The sequence below is a fragment of the Gymnogyps californianus genome, chromosome 19 (genome assembly GCF_018139145.2).
Source record: "Gymnogyps californianus isolate 813 chromosome 19, ASM1813914v2, whole genome shotgun sequence".
NCBI classification, from domain to species: Eukaryota; Metazoa; Chordata; class Aves; order Accipitriformes; family Cathartidae; genus Gymnogyps; species Gymnogyps californianus.
The window spans coordinates 13,405,225-13,422,800 of record NC_059489.1 but is presented as its reverse complement, the minus strand read 5'-3'; the positions used below and the strand labels follow the sequence as shown (position 1 = coordinate 13,422,800).

The 17,576-nt window shown below is 45.4% G+C and overlaps 1 protein-coding gene across 3 annotated transcripts in view; it reads left to right on the top strand.

Annotated features, from left to right (window-relative positions):
• Positions 1-17,576, top strand: part of MAP2K4 (mitogen-activated protein kinase kinase 4) — a 101,982-nt gene that overhangs the window by 21,189 nt on the left and 63,217 nt on the right. The window contains exon 1 of one of the 3 annotated variants that reach the window (XM_050908357.1): positions 16,661-16,968. The exons of the other annotated variants lie outside the window; for them this stretch is intronic. Coding sequence (XP_050764314.1) covers positions 16,959-16,968 — 10 coding nt within the window. The 5' untranslated portion in view covers positions 16,661-16,958. Of the gene's footprint in view, positions 1-16,660; positions 16,969-17,576 lie in introns of those variants that run through there. 3 annotated transcript variants of the gene reach the window in all.

Sequence of the window (17,576 nt, the reverse complement as noted above, 5' to 3'; positions counted from 1 at the left end):
CCTTTCCCGTGGCTTAAATCCCCATCCCTTTCCCGTGGCTTAAATCCCCATCCCTTTCCCGTGGCTTAAATCCCCATCCCTTTCCCGTGGCATTTCTTGCCCAGGCAACAGCCCAAGCGATTCTCCGTTTCGGTGTAGCTGGGCTCCTGCCTGCGCCTGGCATCTGCCCTCTCCTGGGGGAGTGCTGTTCCCAGGGGTACTTCTTTCCCATTTATTTTTGGCTGAAAAGTCCGTGTAGCAAAAAGGAAAGGGTCAGGGCCTGTTCTTTCTTTTGTATTTTTTTTCCGTTTCTTTTGGAGTTGCAAACCTCAAAACCGTTTGAAGTGCGTTTCCCAGACTTTGATATTAAGATCGCTTCCCAGTGTAATTTTATTTCTCCTCCTGAGAAGCTGTGTAGCATTAAAGGAATGCCATGAACAAGTACATTTTCATAGGCTAGCTGTTTCAGTGCTTTGGCTACTTTCTTTAAAAAATACTGTGTGTATGTGCACTGACACTTTTTGGAGTGACAGCCATTGTATTTCCATGGCAGCCAGAGTTGTGCTTTCATTAGGCTTTACTTCAGCTACTTTCTCTGGTTTTGTTTTGATAGTGAATCAACTTCATGTAACTTTTCGTGCTCTTGAGCACCAGCTTGCTAATCTTTCTGAACCGCTTTTTACCAAAACATGTGTTGGGTACAAAGTGCCCTTCAAGGGACACGTGAGACATAAACGTGGACTGAAACGTCATGTTGTGTAAAAGGAACAAAAGCATGCACGTTATACAGTTCGCTGCCTATCCTGTACTTGACAGGTTGTATTTAGGGGGTTCAGTAGGTACTATATGTGTTATTGAGGACTATTCTGAATAAGAGGAGAGTAGCGTGCTCCCAAGAACACAGAGAAGGATAAAGGAGAGGACCCTGGCGCAGGACTGGCGAGCAGGTCAGTAAGGTGTGTTTTCCAAAGGGCCAGTTCTTCCCTTCGCGGGTGAAACGTGCTCCGGCGCCGGGACTGCAGGCAGGGTCAAGGCGGTGAGCTCCCGGCCGGGTCCTAGCCCAGAGCAGGGTAGGTTTGCATCGCTGGCCCCTTTGCTGACAAGAAACCAGAAGTCAGATGTAATCATCTCAGTGGTAGTTTTCATACGACCTGTAAATGAAGGCAGATATAGCTTTAACAGAGACTTTTGTCAGAAGATATTGCTGATGCATGTTTTCTTTACTAGTGTATATCAGAACAGACTTTTCAGTATACTGACCTTAGGTTTTTTATATCAATAATTTTCTCTTATACCATGAATCTTAACATATAGGACACTAGAAATTAATGTGCGTATGATTTTTCTTCTTTTGTAACCGATATGTAAAGCTAAAGCTGTGATGTTCTACAAAAAGTCTGCTTTATGCTTTTAATTGCTGGTGAAGTTACTGTATTATATCTTTCTGGTTGAATAAATTTGGGCAAAATAAGAAATGGAAGCAGTCCAACTATCAGATATGAGGAAGTAAAAAAAAAAAATCAAGAACAACTCAAAGGAGAGTCTTACCTAATAAGCTTCATAAACAGTGTTAAAACTGGCTTATTCGAATCCAATATCCTTTCAATTTTAGACATGTATTTTATACTTCAAGGGAAAGTTGCATGCTTTAACAAGACTGGTTTTGCTAAATTTACTCAACAGACCTTATTAAATTTTGGGACTGTGTTTAAAAACAGAATAATACATTTTTTGAAACTTTATTTAAAAAAAAAGTGGGTTTTTTTTTCTGTTTTAAAGTAAGCAATTTGGATTACAGTGCTGTCTGCTATAGCCCAGGAAAAAGAACAAAACAGATAAATTGAGACCTGGTGAAGTTTCAAAGTGCTTTGGACGTTTGAATATGAGAATACGTGGAACATTTGAATATAAGAATATATGAATGTTTGAATGTGTGGAACAGTTCGATGGTATTGTTCACTGTATCTGCTGATGCAAGATTTGATATTTGTCAGGTTAAACTAGCGAGGAGGCAGGTTAAAAAAAAAAAACCCAACCCAAAGGGAAGTGGTTTGTTGTGCACTGCGTAGTTAAGCTGTGGAAACTGTGGTACACAGTGTTGTGGGTGTTAAAAATGTAGAGGTGATGAAGAAGAGCGCGAACAAGTTCTTGGAGGAAATGGTCCAGTACTGCTGCGTATGGGGAGCACCTCTGGGCCAGGAGGTCTGTGGGTGCACGGCCGGGAGGGTGCTGGGAAGCGGGCTGTACGCTTTGCCTGATCGTGTATGGTGCCCTAAACCCTCACGTAGGCCATGGGGAGACGCAGTAGTGAGGTGGGACATTTGGTCTGGCAAGGTACGGTTGGTCCTGTGTTGAGTGCAGAAAGCGCTCCCCACCCCGCATCCTTTCAGGAAAGGAAGGGATAGGCATACATGCAAAATCAGGTATAAGCCACCTGCCCCTCGGCATCGAGCCAAGTAAAAAGGCACACCGCAAATCTGGTCCCACCTTGGGATGGGATGGGATGGGGTGGGATAAAATCCTGATGTTGATTAGCGTGTCCCTGTCTTGAAGACTGGTAGCTGGGATGCTGTTGATGGATGGAAGTGAGTCCTTCAATGATTACTAGATTTTTTAGGCAGTTCCTAATGGCTGTGTTAGTAAAAGGATGACACTGAAAAGCTTGAGTGCTGGATGGCATACCAAATTCTGCTTTCTGTTAATGAACGTAAACTTTCATTTCAGTTCTTAAATGATTTTAGTATTTTTAACCTAAACACAAAATGGTGGAGTCTATGATTTTAGTTTGATAGGGAACTCTGGTGCAATTGTTATATTCCTCAGTGAGATTAAATTTACTATTTGTTGTAATTCATATATGCGGCCATATTGGGATCTTTTAGTTAAATAGCTTCTTTCACTTAATGTTCAGAAGTGTCAACAGTAACTAGGAATGTATATTTTAGAGGGAAAACAACAGTTTGCAATATAACATGGCTCATTTATAGATGTGACAGGGACTAAAGCTGGAAGTTAGCTAGAGGCGAAGCATGAAAAGTAGCTGCTGGATGTCTCATGGCAAGAGGACCACTTGAAAGTTAGAAACAGTTCATTGTAGAAGTGTCCTGGGGTTTCTCAAGTAGCAGCAGAATAAAGCTGATGTGATTCTTACCAGCTTTTGTCCATAAATTAGGAATTTGAATTATTTGCTGTAATGTATAGCCCTGCTTGTTCAAACTCTGTGTCCTCGTCCTCGAGCCTTGGAAGAAGAAAGTTCAGTAGAGAGAGGGATGGCCAGAAGTGGCCATGACTTGCACAAGTAGATGTTAATTCTCACAGGCACTGGCTGCTTCTCATGAGATTGTTCAAAAGAAAGTAATGAAAATCAGAGTGAATCTGCATCTCCAGACAGTCCCCTATCCCTCCCAGGAGTACAAAAATCTAATTATACTAGGAAGGGAAGAGTGGCAGTTTGATCCTGCCTGGCATCATTCACAGACGTGAGACTTTTAGGTAAATACAAATTCAAAACAGTGTGTGGCCATGGCTTGCACCCCCTGGGCTGGATTTATAAAATGCCTAGAAAGTGTTTCTCTACGGGAGAGGGAAGCCACGGGGAGTATTCAGAAATTACCAGCCTGAGGGGGCTGTAACTCATGGGCCAAGTGCTCCAGAACCATTTTGTTTCTCCAGGGATCCTGAACCCTTGCATCTCCTAAGCAATTGGGAGTTACGGGTGCTGAGCAGCAGTACCAGTGTGCCCCTTGCAATACCTGCTGCCCTATGTGCTCTCAAGGGTCTTGAGGGTCAAAGTGGCATCCTGCCCGTTTCAAGACAGCCTGGGAAATGGTGGCTATGTCAGTTAGGTTTTGATGAGCTACACAGAGCGTGTTTCCATGTTCATGCTGAGCAATTCGCGTAGCAATGAGCTTTCAAGGCCATGGACTGTGTGATCCCCACGTGCTCCTGCTCCCGGAGCAGTCCAGCATTAGGGAAATGTAAGAAACAGCCGTCTTAGAGGGATGGCAAAGTGAAATTTCTCGCAGAGGTAGCTGGTTTGGTGGGTTACAGCCATCTGTTTTGTGCGTCTGATTTAATGCTCTGGTTCCAGGGTAACTGAAAAATAGTGGCGTTGTTGAAGGAGGCAGCGTTGCTTTTCTCACCCTTTGTTGTGCTGGCTCGTAGAGCGAGCAGCTGGCAGTGAGGGTGGTTGGGGTAGCAGTCTGGGTTAAAACTAACCCAGAAGGGAAAGAAAGTCAGGGTTGAGCAGCTGTGGGAAGAGGCAGGGCTGCTGCTTCTGGGGGTAACCCAGGTGTGAAGTAACTGGAGGTCCTGCTATGCTGGTTCTTTGCGATGGCAGGTCTTCCTTCAGTGTGACATTACAGTGCCGAGCGCAGTGAGACTCAAGTCCTAGGGTCAGGGCCTGCAAATAATGCTGCAGGATAAATACATAGTATTAAAAAGCACTTTTTTACAGTAATAAAAGGGTGTAGTAATAAAAAGGCAACTTGTTGTCGTTGGAGTTCCTGCACTGGGGAAAGAATGGGTTTGCGTGTCTTTCAGGCGAGCACTTGTCAAGGAGCAGAACACTTTGAGCTGGATGGTAGAAGGGAGACCAGAGCTCTTGACAGAACGTACACCTCCTGACTGTGATTCATATGCTGGAGCCAAGCTCTTCAGAGGCTCGGTTTTGTCGTAGCTGGAAACACTGGGATTTTACTCATCTGGAACCACAGAGAAAAGGAAAACCACAAAACCATCAGCTTCCTGCTTTACAGGTTAACGTGATGCAGCTCTTCATTTCTTAATACTCTTACTTTCTGCTCAGTGTTGCTCTCATTAGGAACAGCTATATTAAGATCAGTAGTTATATTTTTTTATATCCTCTTAGATCCATCCTCTCTACACTAACGGGGTGCGAGTTCTTTGTTTAGAGTTGCATCAACTGATACACCAAAGCCGTAGTCTGTGTAGTTTATTGCTGCAGACGTTTGTTGCTGCAGATACCTTGGCTGTTGGTTCGGAGTCAGAGTTGGTTGTGTGCAGCTATCCAGTTCTTCCTTTGGGAAGAAATTTAAATGTTGTAACACTTCCATCTGTATTATCTTTGCCAACAAAAATGAAGATTTCTGCCACATAGGTAAATTCCCACAAAAATTATGAGAACAGCCAGCTGTTGGCCTGTTTGAGGCAGTTTCAGCAGTCTGCCAAGCTCTTGAAGGCAGCAGCACTGTGACCAAGTCCCTTCTTGCATCCAGCCTTCAGTTGAGGCATGGAAGAGGTTTGGTACCTGCTGCCTTCTGTCCTTCCAGCACAGGAGCAGAGCAGCGAGGTTCACTCCTGGCGTTCCAGGTGTTTTGGCAGTTGAATGAAAACGTCGGGCAAGAATGCCAACGCTGTGCTTCTTTCTGAAGAGGTTTTGATGCTGCCAGGCTGTTAAAGCTGCAAATTCTGTTGGAAACACCGATCATTGGACATTGCCTGGCATGTCTCAACAGTGTGAAACGGGGGCTCCTTCCTATGCTCTTCTTCTTGCTACAGCATATTATTAATTCATATTGAAGGCTTCAGGAGACAGCATAAAGCTTGAATATTTATGAGCGCACAAGATTTTTTTTTTTTCTGTAAGAAAAATGTGAACCCAAAAGCTGGCATTCACAGTGCAGTGGTGTTATGTTTAGTAAGGCCTCTGAGTGCTTGTTAAAAGTGCGTTATTTTGGTGCTGAGAAATAACTGGACTTGCAAATGCGTTTGGCTGTTTCTGCTGGATTTCAGCATGAAGAAGGGTTTGAACAAAGTAATGGAAAGTAAACCAAAGTTTATTTAAGTTTTTTAGGTTTTGGGGTTTTTTTATTCCTTGCAGTCTAAATTTTCCTTCATTTTTCCCTCTCCAATTCCTTGAAAAGCGAAGTAGTTACGGTGCTCATAGGCAAGCTATGGTGTGGTAGCAGGGGACTCGTGACCATGGTGAAGGCGTGCTGGGCAGACTCCGGCGGTGGGTTGCGTACGTCCGTTGCAGCATTGAGGATCTGCTGTCCTGTGAGACAGGGCGGGAACGCGTGTGGACCTGGTGGGGTCAACCAGACCCGTTGCGTGGCCATGGTGAGGTCCATGCTGCTGCTGCCCTGGACGGGGCCGCGGAAATTCAACAAACTTGGGTTGTGTCTCAAATGCAAGTGCCAGGGAAGGACCTGCACGACAAGAGAAGAGGGTGGATGGTGACAAGGAGCTGGGCATGGGTGGCAGCTCCTGTCTCTTGTGACAGCCTGCACGTAGCTGAGATGCTGGGTTGGGTTCCTGTTGTGCAAACTGCCTTTGTGTCCGAGGGCTGGAGAGCCAAGTGTTGGGTTGAGTTGTGTGAACTCCTGCTGGCCTGGTGTCATGGGGTCTGACAGCTCACAAGGAGACAAGAGGATGGGATACGATCAGGGAAGTGAAACCCAGTGACGGTTATTAAATACAGGGATACCATGGTTGGCTGAGGTCCTTTAGCTGAAAGCGGTTGGAGGCTGAGAGAATATCTGAAGGAAGGATGTCATGGGGTTCATTATTGCTCTCTTCACTGGCATCTTCTCAGAGGCATGGTGGAGTGCAGGACGCTGTGCTAGATGGACCACTGCAGCTGTTCTTAGGCTCTATGTCTTTGGGTCTAGCCCTTACCTTGTGAATTAAAACATCTTTTTCTGAAATTCCAAATTGGAGAAGTACAAAAATAGATCATTGCCTATCTACAGATACCGCTTGTGAAGCTTAGCATAAAATTGCCTTGGATTTAGTGTCTAAAAGTTCTCTGAAGATGGAGTTAAAAATAAAAAAACCCCAGTACTTTAAAAGACAACTAAAAGCTTCATATGTTCTGTAAACTTGTGTTTTGATTTCTTGTTTAGCAGTTGTACATACCTCCATTATAATTCAGCAGAACTAAGCAAAAATGCTTTTTGGGACCATGTGTTCCTAGGCGTTTTTAAGATCCAGACCAAAATCTTTCCCACTGTAACAATGCAGGTAGCTAAATATATTTTAAAGAACCTCGCAACTGAGACCAGGCTTTCAGAAAGGCTCAGTGCCTCTTTAAGTCTGTAAAAGCAATGATTAGATGTTTGAAAGAACAGGACACCTGGGAGCTCACAAACAAGGAAACCAGCTTACGTGAAGCAGATCCTAACTTGAAAATTTGGCTTGGTGTATTTTTAGCTGTGCATAGATGTCAGGTGATAGTATTTGGAAAAATAAGCATATATTGCGAAGTTTTGGATCCAGCCGTGGAGATCTGCTGCCCTTGCATTGCAAAGGATTATTTCTTGTGGAAATAGTGGTCAAGTGGAGAAGCAGCCTGGTGCTGGGATCAAAGCATTGCCCCTGCCCAGTGGAGTCTGGAGCGTGTTAAAAGCTTGCTCCAGTACGAGTCTCTTCACCATAGCACAAGTTGTTTCCAACATTTTATTTGTGCATGTTAGTGCAGCTTGAACATTTTCACGCACACATGCTTTCTCTGTTTTACCTTTTTAGTTATTCAACCAGTCGGTGACAGGTAACACATGCTGGTACCTATTCTTTTCCCCCGACTCTGAAGGGTTCCTGAGATGTTCCTCTCAGTCTTCCCCTGCCTGGTTTGATGGGTTGTTGCTTCAGAACAGCTTAATCCATTTTCTGAAATATGCTCTATGTGTTTGTGCTGCATGTGGCTTAACAGTAAAACGAGGTGACAGTGTTGCAGTGGTGGCATCCGTGTGTGTGTGCACACCATGCGCTGCTCTCATGGCTTAAAGGTGAAGCAAGGAGACACCATTGCAGTGGTGGCATCCTGAGGTGGTCCTTAGGCTGAGGTCTGGCTGGGCACGCAGTGCTGGCGTTGCCCGCTTCTTTGCTACCTGCCTTGTTGGCAGGTTACCTGGACCTCTGCTCCGGCAGAAGGTTGTGTCCTGTCCTGCTCGCTGCCTGGTTGCCTGCGGTGCCATCCGAGCAGATGGCCTGTCTTTGTCCCCGGTAGCACTTTGGTACCTACACACGTCGCACAGAGGCTGCCAAGGGCTCGTTTTAAGGGGAGACGTGAATGTGAGAGTTGCACCGGGAGCAATGTCTTTCGGGGTCGGTGTTGCCTGACTGACCCTGTGCCAAAACCACTTGTAGAAAAGCAGCGCTTTGTCAGGCAGCGTCCTGCACATAGATGATACGAGGCTCAAAAAATACACGCTTGGTTTAACAGGCTCAATGGGGAGAGATAAAAATGAAGCCTCCTGTGCCATGGGGAAGTGGAGCAAAATGTTCTGTGGCGGGGGAGAGCAGCACCGGGACAAGGAGGGAGCTGGGGAGGGGGAAGGCAGGGACAGGGACGCTGAAGTCCCTTTCACAGCTTGCTTCTTCCTGAAAGGTAGCAAATGACAACCTGATGAACAAAGGGCTGGAAACCTCCCATGCGATGGCCCATGGGAGAAAAGCAAGAGGCGAGAGAGGGAGACGTGTGCAGGAGGAGTCAGACGCTTCCCTCGTTTCTGTTGGCATCTTGGGGAACATTTTGCTTAAATGAGTCCACATTTGCTCTGCTGATCCCACCTGAGACATCAGTGAGTCACTGCCCCGTGGACCTCATTTCTGTTAGAGAGTTCTCAGCAATTACACTTAGGAAATCCAGAACTGCTGTGTCAGGAGATGCCTCTGGCTTGGTGGCTGAGGGCTTTCCTCGTCCTTTCCTATGGACATCAGGAAAGCAATTCCTAACTCCCAGTGCTGTTTCTTGCTTTCAGCAGGATCCACTTGTGGTCTCTTTTGTCTTCAGAATTAAAAAACCCCATATACTAACGCTGAGGTGGACAGAATCGGTTGCTCCCCCAAAATGATTGTGCCTTAAAATGGAAGAATCCCCTCCAGTCCTCTGGTTCCTGCTCTTCTTCCTGATCTGTGGCTGTAAGGCTCTCGGTGGCTGGGTCCGAGGTGTTTATCAGAGCCGGTGGGATGCAGGCTGTGATTGACATTGCCACTTTTCTGGCATAAGGTAGCTAGAGGGATGATGGAAACATACTTGTTGCTTTATCCAAAGAAACTAAATCCTTTCCATTGACCTTAAGCAAAAGCCTCAAGGGCAGATTTTTTTCTTGCTTTTAGTTTAAGTACAGGCTCCTAAAATTATAAAGAAAAAAAAATAATCAACCAAACCCCTCCCCAGTCCTCCTCCCTACAGTATATTTTATAATTCTTGCTGTGCTGTTTCATAATGAAAAAGTACCTGGCACGGCCCTTTGCATAATTTATTATTGTTTTACATCAGGAAGGGCTCCAGGTGACTCGCAATAAATTTCCCAGGGCAGCGTCACCATTTCCTTCTGACAACTGCTCCGGTACAGTCTCCGCAGGATTATACCATGGCTGCCTCAAACACAGGTAGCGTGAACATTTTGCAATATTTTTGACTGAAACGAAGCACTGCTTTGACAGCAGCTCCACTTCCACAGACATCTGGTCCGGCGGCACCTCCCGCAGGCTGGCCAGTTGAAAGTGTCTGGGATAACTGGACCCTCCAGGTTCTCTCCGTCGGCGTTTCACCAGGCTTGGCATTTGACTGTGACTATGAGCGATGTGTTAAATAATGCTCTCCAGTGAGAATTTGCCTGAACTCCAGTTTGGGAGGGAAGGTGCCGTCTAACACTAGTGCTACGCTCTCCTCTCTCAGTGGAGAGCTGCCCGTCACAGCCTGGCACAAGCACGGGTGTGCGCCTCGCTGTGCGTGTGCAGCCATGTGCTGTTATATTCGGCACGCAACGCTTGCCCAGGCACAGATTTAAGCTCTTTTACCACAGCTGATCTGCTCCCAAGACTCGGGTAGTTTTAACTCTGTTTATGGCTATTCGTACAAATGGTATTTCCATGCAGGGTAGCATCAGAGATAATAAATATTAAAGGTTAATGGTGGATTTTGGAGATTTCAGAGACCTCATTCTCAGGTCTTTACTGCTGGAAGTTTCCAGTCTGAGGGAACTAATCTTAATCTGATTGCAATTTCTTGCACTCGAAGCCTAACCTACTTTAACCAGGCTTCATAGTGGAGGTATTTATAGAAGCTGTTGCAAGTGCTGTTGGATGTAGCATAAATCACGTATTGCAGGTTGCAGAGGTGAGTGTCTGCTGGTGCAGGAGCATCTGTGCAACTGTGAGCCCACCTCCCAGCCTTAAGTCACCGAGATGTCTTGCTAACATTTTCTTTAGTACGAATGTTTTACTGTGTAGGGGTTTCATGAAAGTAATGGCCAGTAACCCTTCCAGAGTCCTGGCTGATCTGGGCTTGTGTGTTTTTGTGGTCCCTAAGTGGAAGCACACGTGGGGCTGTAGGTGAATTATGGATAAATACTCTTTCTAATGAGGTGACTTCTAAAATGAGTGTACTTAGCACATTCCTGCAGCGCTAAATCGTCATCTTGGATTTGAATGCTGACTCTTAGATTATACTAAATTGAAGGTTTCATTGAAGGGCAGTAAATGTCAGTAACAGACAGACGTACTAAAAATACTTGGACACTTGAAAGTGAGTTTCTATCGTTACAGTTCTTAAAACTAATGACTCAAACCCCAGGCCTCTTCTTTCATGCAGACTCCCCAAATATAACTGCACTATGTGCTGAAGTTCATGTTTTGTTTCAAAATTTGACTAGTTTTTTCTTGAAAAATGGTTTGTCTTGAGGGCAAGGCTGGAAACCTACTTTACTCACAAATTAGTTGTGCTGATGTTGGAGTACATCCATGGGCGAGACTGGAAAGGAAGGAAATATAACTGAAAGACTGGAAGGGTCTATGGGAAGGCAGCGCTGTGCTAGCAGCAATAGAGATAACGCGCTGTGAATCCTGGGTGCGTTCAGGACGTCAGCAGCTGCGGGGCTGCAGCTCTGAACACAGGTAAACATTCCTCTGCTGTCTCTACATCAAAGCAAGCATTTTGTTAGCAGACAAGATCTAACAATTTGGATAATAAAAGCTGTTGGAAGAGCAGAGAGATCTGTGTCATTGGTTTTTTTTGTTCCCGTCTCAGGTGAGAGTTGGCGCTGGCTTTGCTTTGAGATGCCCTGGAAGAGATCAGACCTGATAGTTTTCTCTAAGAAGATAACCTCAAACATTCAACTCCCTTTCCAAATGGAAGCAAATCACCCAACCCATCGGGCCCCCTGACATCCCTTCCTCCCCATTTTCTCTGTCTTTTTGTTGACGTGTTTTAATTTTACAAGGTAGAGGTAAAAAGGTTGCACAGTTCATTGCAGATCCTTTGTTCATCCTTCCTGCTGTTTGCTGCCACAACTCATTTTCCTGTGGTTGTATTTCTTTTTTTCTGGTTATAGTAGAGTAAGGAAATAGAGCGCAGATTTGTTTCCTGGCGTATTGCTACTCCACAAACAGCAGAGAGACCTCAGCATCTGACCAGAGGGAATATTCACCTTTGCACTATGGCAAAGTCACGCTCACACTGTGACAACAAGAGGTTGCTATTGCAGATTTGAACCAAGTGGAAAGCATTTTGGCAGGGATCAATTTGTATCCCTGCAAGACAGAAACCTTGGAAAAAATCCATTAAACTACTGCTGTTATGAAAATCTTACTGCTTGGAAAGTGAGCATTTTCTTATGCGTAACCTGAACATTGTTAGCAGTGTTGTTGAGGGGTGGCATGCGGGGATGGGGGTGAGGAAATTCTAGGAAGAAATTAGGATTGCTTTCTCCAACAGGAGGTGACTCAGAGGCTTGAAGAAATCATAGATGTCCTAGGTGAAGTAAAAATAGTAATACAGAGTATAACTCTGGAGGAATACTTTTGGACTGCACGTTATCTGCTAGATAGCTATTTCTTCTTATGTGAAGGCTGGTTGGCTGTGGTTGTGGTAAAGGGGCTTCAAAAAGAGTGATGAGAACCTAACTGCAGAGCCAAGTGCTTGGATTAATCTTAGTGATGGATAGGAGCACAAATAATTATATACTTAACCTAGCATCCATTCACCAGTGCAGCAAGAAACAAATGTGTGCTCTGAGCCTGAATTATTCTTCTGTGGCCATTGTGTAGGTGGGTCTCCAGTGCGAGCTTGGCAAGGCTTCCCAGCCGCTTTTCACTGTGTCCGTTTTGGCTACGATCTATGAAATGCCAAGGGATATGCGTTTGTGGAGTAGCAGGACACAAGGGATCACGTCCTCCCTTACCTCAGTTCCACGCAGCCGCCTGTTGCTAAAACAACAACATCCTTTTAAAAATGGATTTGAGAACAAGAATACCATCATTTTAAGGCTGCAGTGATTTGAAATAAGGACGGCTATCCTTATGGACAGAAGATTTAACTTATTTACAATCAGAAAGCTATTTGTCTTTTCCTTCTCTGAGAGCAGCATAACTTAGGATACAGTCCTGTTTAGATTCCCTCAAAACATAAGGAAATACTTCCCTTACCACTTCAGCTCAGCCAAAGCCAAGGCCATCCTGCATTCAAATATAGTCTGGACTTAGTATAACCATTAACATATAGCTGAACAAATCCACTAGTCAAAATTGGGAAGACCCTAAGTCAAGAAACTTCATAGTTTCAGGTCTGGTTTTGAAGATTAACCTAATCTATGAAAAAGCGATACATTCCAAAGTTAGTTTTGGTTTCTTCCAAATCATTACTTCTCCAGTATTCTTTACTTTTACAGTTCTCAGCGAAGTAGGTGTTATAGTGGTCAATGATTAGAATTATGTATTCAGTCAGCAAAACCTTTAAAGGACGTTTAATTTATGTAAGGTGGATACTTCTGCAGCACATTTTGGGACAATTTTGAGCACACGGTCTTGGTGGTGATAGGGCCATTAGTGAATTTCAGAAGCAACATTAACCTCAGACCTCTTTATTATAGCGGAACAGGGTGGTCTGAATTAAATCTGTGCATAGCAAAATCACCAGCAAAGCTCTTGCATCTAAAGAGGCTCTTTTGCCTCCAGTTAGTTTTGAGTGATGTTTCTGCAAGGAATAGGGGCGTGGAGCTGTCAAAAGTCTTTTTGGGATGAAACTCAAGACTCATAGAGTACATAGCTGAAGTACTCGATTTTTGAAAGGCTACTGGAGAAGACAGCTTGCTTTGACTCTCATCAGACTTCTAGTTCATTTTAGTGTTGTTTCATTCACAGTACACATGTCCACGTGACTTGCGCTGAATGGAAATTCCCAGCATTTCTCAGGATATCTGTTTCTCCCTGGTCATGTTCCTTCTTCATCGCCTGAGTGAAAGCAACAGGTTATGCTTCTGTATTTGTTGGATTTGTAGGAAATCCAGCTCTAGATGGTGGATTGACATCATTGAAACTATTCTTAGAAACCTACTGAGAGAGAAACCAATAGACTGATGTTTAACAGTGATAAAAAATGTTCTGTCACAGTTTGAAAACAGGAGGAAACTTGGTGTATAAAGTTTGCAATTAGTAAGAATAGGAGAAAGTTTTGAGAAGAGGAGATTTTCTGATAGAAGTTTGTAGTTGATTGTGTCATTTTCACTGTTGGGCCACTTCAAAGACAAATGCTCTTCTAAGCTGTATAAATGTTGCTGTTAGAAGAGGAAAATCTTAGAACCCTGTATTATTGCCCTTGAAAGAGAGGTAGGGTTTCAGGCATGTGAATAAAACAAAACTAGAAGAATGATGAATGCTGTAAATCCCTGGACCCAGTCAGAGAGTGGAGTTTATGTTGCCATAACAGGACAAGTGAGTGAGGGGCTGTATGGCCGTCATCTGCAGGTACCTGCCCAGCACCACCACCCGCGCCTGCCCAGACTTGGGGAGAGCGGGCGAGCAGGGGGAGGTTCCAGGCATGTGCACGTGGCTGGTAAGTGTCGGCATCCCCCAGGTCCTTGGCAGCCGTGAACTCAGTCTGGTTTTGCTCTGTGTAAGCAGGGAGATGCCATCAGGGATGTTGTCAGAAGAGGTCTCGGAGGTCGGTCAGGCAATGGCGCGGTGTTGCAGCTGTGTGACAGGTCATGCACTCGCAGAGGGTCCTGCCAGGAAACCTCCGGTTCCTCGGTGGTGGCAGACCTGCCCGCAGCTGTATGCTTTGGAGGAGCCTTGCAGGACTTCTCAAGAGACAGACATGAGATACAGATTGCTCTGCATCTCTGTTGGTTAAGAATATCGTTAGTGTTAGCTTTGAATAGATTTGTACGATGGGGGTGCTGAGGCACTGGAATAGATTGCCCAGAGAAGTTGTGTTAACACATCATTGGCAGTGTTCATTGTGTTAACATGATGTTAACACATCATTGGCAGTGTTCAAGGTCAGGTTGGACGGCGCTTTGGGCAGTCTGGTCTAGTGGAAGATGTCACTGATGATGTTGGGGGGGTTGGACGGGATGGTCTTTGAAGGTCCCTCACAACCCAAACCGTTCTGTGGTTCTATGAATATTCCTGTTGGTCATGCAAACGTCTGATCTTTCAGAACGTTGTAGGTGATTGACATCAAAGATATGGAGGGGTAATAAGTTCTGCAGAAAGTGATAGACTCTCATTTTGGTTTTGCCACCTTCTTGGTTTTGTTCAGCTCTTCCTTTGTTTCTGGGTCATGTATAAGGGCAAATTGACCTCTTTGGCTTCTTTTAAGTGATTCTTCTGCAGCTCATTGGGCGTGTGTGCTGCTAGAGCCTGAGCTTAGAAAGTCTTCTTTCTGTTACCTACCCAACAGCTGACCCTTCCTCCTCTGCGCGGTTTGTAGCACCAGTACTTGCTCAGCAGCAGGGTGCCATGGTTCAGGGAAGAGGGAATGGACATCAGGATGTGGTGTGTGTGGATGGACAAGTATTGAAATGAGAAAGAAATGTTGCTGTCGCCTGGCACTCTTTGAAACAGCAAGTTGTTGCTGTGTCAGTGCCTGCCTCTCGCTGTCTACATAGGCTTTCCATTGCATTGCCTACTCTAGAAGATTTTGGAGTGGCAAAGTCCGAGCAGGAGGGGAGGCTTGCTTATCCTCATGACGGTGCTATGCGTATAAATGCAGTCCTTTGTGTCATCTTGCACAAAGTGAGTAATTTTTTGCGTACACGTAAGTAACATAAATAAGATATTCCCCATGCTGCAGAGCACTGGACAGCCTCAGTGAAGGGCAGGGACGGTGGTCAGTCAGAATTTAGAGATACCAGGCCATTCTGATGAGCTTGAGGAGGGACCCTATGGCTCCAATTAGATCCTTTTCAGGAGAATAAATGAGGTGTAATAGACATGTGGAAAAAATTGTCTTTACAGGAGAAAGCTTAAAGAACGTTTTGAAAACAGTGGCATTGTTCCAAGGTGGAACCTCATGCTGAGAAGTCAGTTTGTCAGACAGGACGGTTAATGGATATTTTGGGCATTCTTTCATTTGCTAAACTACGTTATTTCTTTAATTATTTTTTTTCCACAAGACAGAATAAGAGGATGCTACTAAAGGGAAAGTGCATGAAAGTGTGTACATGAACTGCTGAAAGCAGACCAGCTTTCAGCACCAGCAGTGGCATTTCTCCGTATTCTGATGAACAGATCTATACTTTTACTCTTGAAAGGAGCAAGCCATTCATTACTTACCTTGTTGCACTGTGCTCAGGATTTTTAAAAATATTTTATTGTTTGTGTCCTTGTAGTGCTGCAGCCTAGACCCTGCATGCCATCTCTTTTTGGGTAACATACGCAAGAAAGACCCATTGGGAGTGTTGAGCTCTGCTGCGGCAGTCCTCACCCCAACCAGTTGTACCCAGGCTGGGCATCCTCGCTTTCCCTCATCTCCACCATTATTAGTGATGAAAGGCCCAGTATCACTGACTGGGACCTTATGGAAATCTGCTGGTGAATTGTCACCAAAAAATGGTGATGTGTTGTTTATTTTAGGTGGTTAATGCAAAGCTTTGGATAATTGGTTTCAGGCTGTGGGATTTTGTACAGGCTTCTTGTGTGGCATTTATGCGTAACAAATTAGGTGATATTTAGAAAATGCAACTTGTATGCAGATATTTCCAGATTATTGTATTGCAGCAGGATCAAAACTGAAAGTATGTACCAGTAATTTAAAAGTAAAAGGTATGATAGAGGAAATAGGTGGTCATCTCTACATGGAAATCACAAACAGGGAGCGATCAAGAGTCTCCACGTGCTGTAGGTCAGGTAACGCCAGCCGCAGCACCTGTGTCCTGCAGCGAGACCTCAAGGTAGAACTTAACCCAAATATATCTGGACCTGTCAGTCCGCATCCAGCTGAGCTCGTCGGGGGTGGCAGGCGATGAGGAGCCTCAGCTGGGTGCAGATGGGTGTTTGTTGCCCACAAGCTTTCCCGTGCCTTCCAGACTGCAGGGTGTGTGTATTTCTTTTGAGGGCATTCTGAATTCTGAGGTTTGTTGGGTTTATCGAGCTGGTTTTAGATGTATGTTGCCACCATGATCTTAAAGGTCCTTTCCAACCTAAATGATTCTATGATTTTATTAGTGAGGTGGGGGTCGGTCTCTTCTCCCAAGTAACAAACAATAATACAAGAAGAAACGGCCTCAAGTTGCGCCAGGGGAGGTTTAGATTGGATATTAGGAAAAATTTCTTCACCAAAGGGGTTGTCAAGCACCGGAACAGGCTGTCCAGGGAAGTGGTTGAGTTACCATCCCTGGAGGTATCTAAAAGATGTGTGGACGTGGCACTTAGGGACATGGTTTAGTGGTGGACTTGGCAGTGTTGGGTTAACGGTTGGACTCGATGATCTTAAAGGTCCTTTCCAACCTAAATGATTCTGTGATCCTTGTAATATTTCATGCTCTGAAATTGCTGTAAATTGCTTTGACCTGTAACTAGTTTTTTCTCTCTTTTTTGGTCTTGGAGTTAGCCAAAACACCTCTTTGTGCAAGGCAGAGGAATGCTGCAGAGCAGGATGGTGCCTTCTGGCTTTTCTCAGGAGGGCTGTGAGATGGTTGGGGAGACAACACCTGCTCTAGGGTGCCGGCAAAGGAAGGTTGTTGGAGGAATCCAGGTATCGTGCCAGCTGCGGGTGGCCGGAGCCTCCTGGGATGAGCAGCAGTGAGTCGTTAAGACATCGCCCAGGCAGCGGGAAGCCCGGGGGTGTTCAGTTGCGGGCTCCTGGGAAGGTGGGGTGGAAGAGGCCCCTGTCTCAGCGTGTTTTGGTGGACAGGAGTGCAGGTTTCCTGCGGCCGAACGGCAACAAGACAGGGTCTTCTGCAGCCCAGTGGGAGGGCTGGGAAGGGACATCTCCCTTCGTAGTCTCTGATCCTGCTGTTGCTTGAGCAGGTCATCTCAACTTCAATGAAAAATACATAGCCAGTGGCTGGAGCGGTGACCAGGACCCCTCCCACCCTACTATTTATTTATTTTCTTTTTCCCCATGCTTTCTCAGTTGGCTGCAGAGCAAAGCTTTCTCTCACCTGGTCACCCCTCTGATGGGCTGAATTTTGCTCTCTGCTTGGCGACCCACTTGGCAGAAGGAGCGCACAGCAGATCTCCTCCATCCTTGCTCAAGCCTGGTTGTCTCCGTTTGCTGTTAGGCTGAGGAGGGTCAGGAACCCCTTCAGCTTCAGCCCTCCTACGGTTGGGGCATTACATAAAAGCCGTCCCAAGGTGCCCTTTATCCTCCTCAGCGCCATCCACCCTGGGCCTGGTGGCATGCCCAG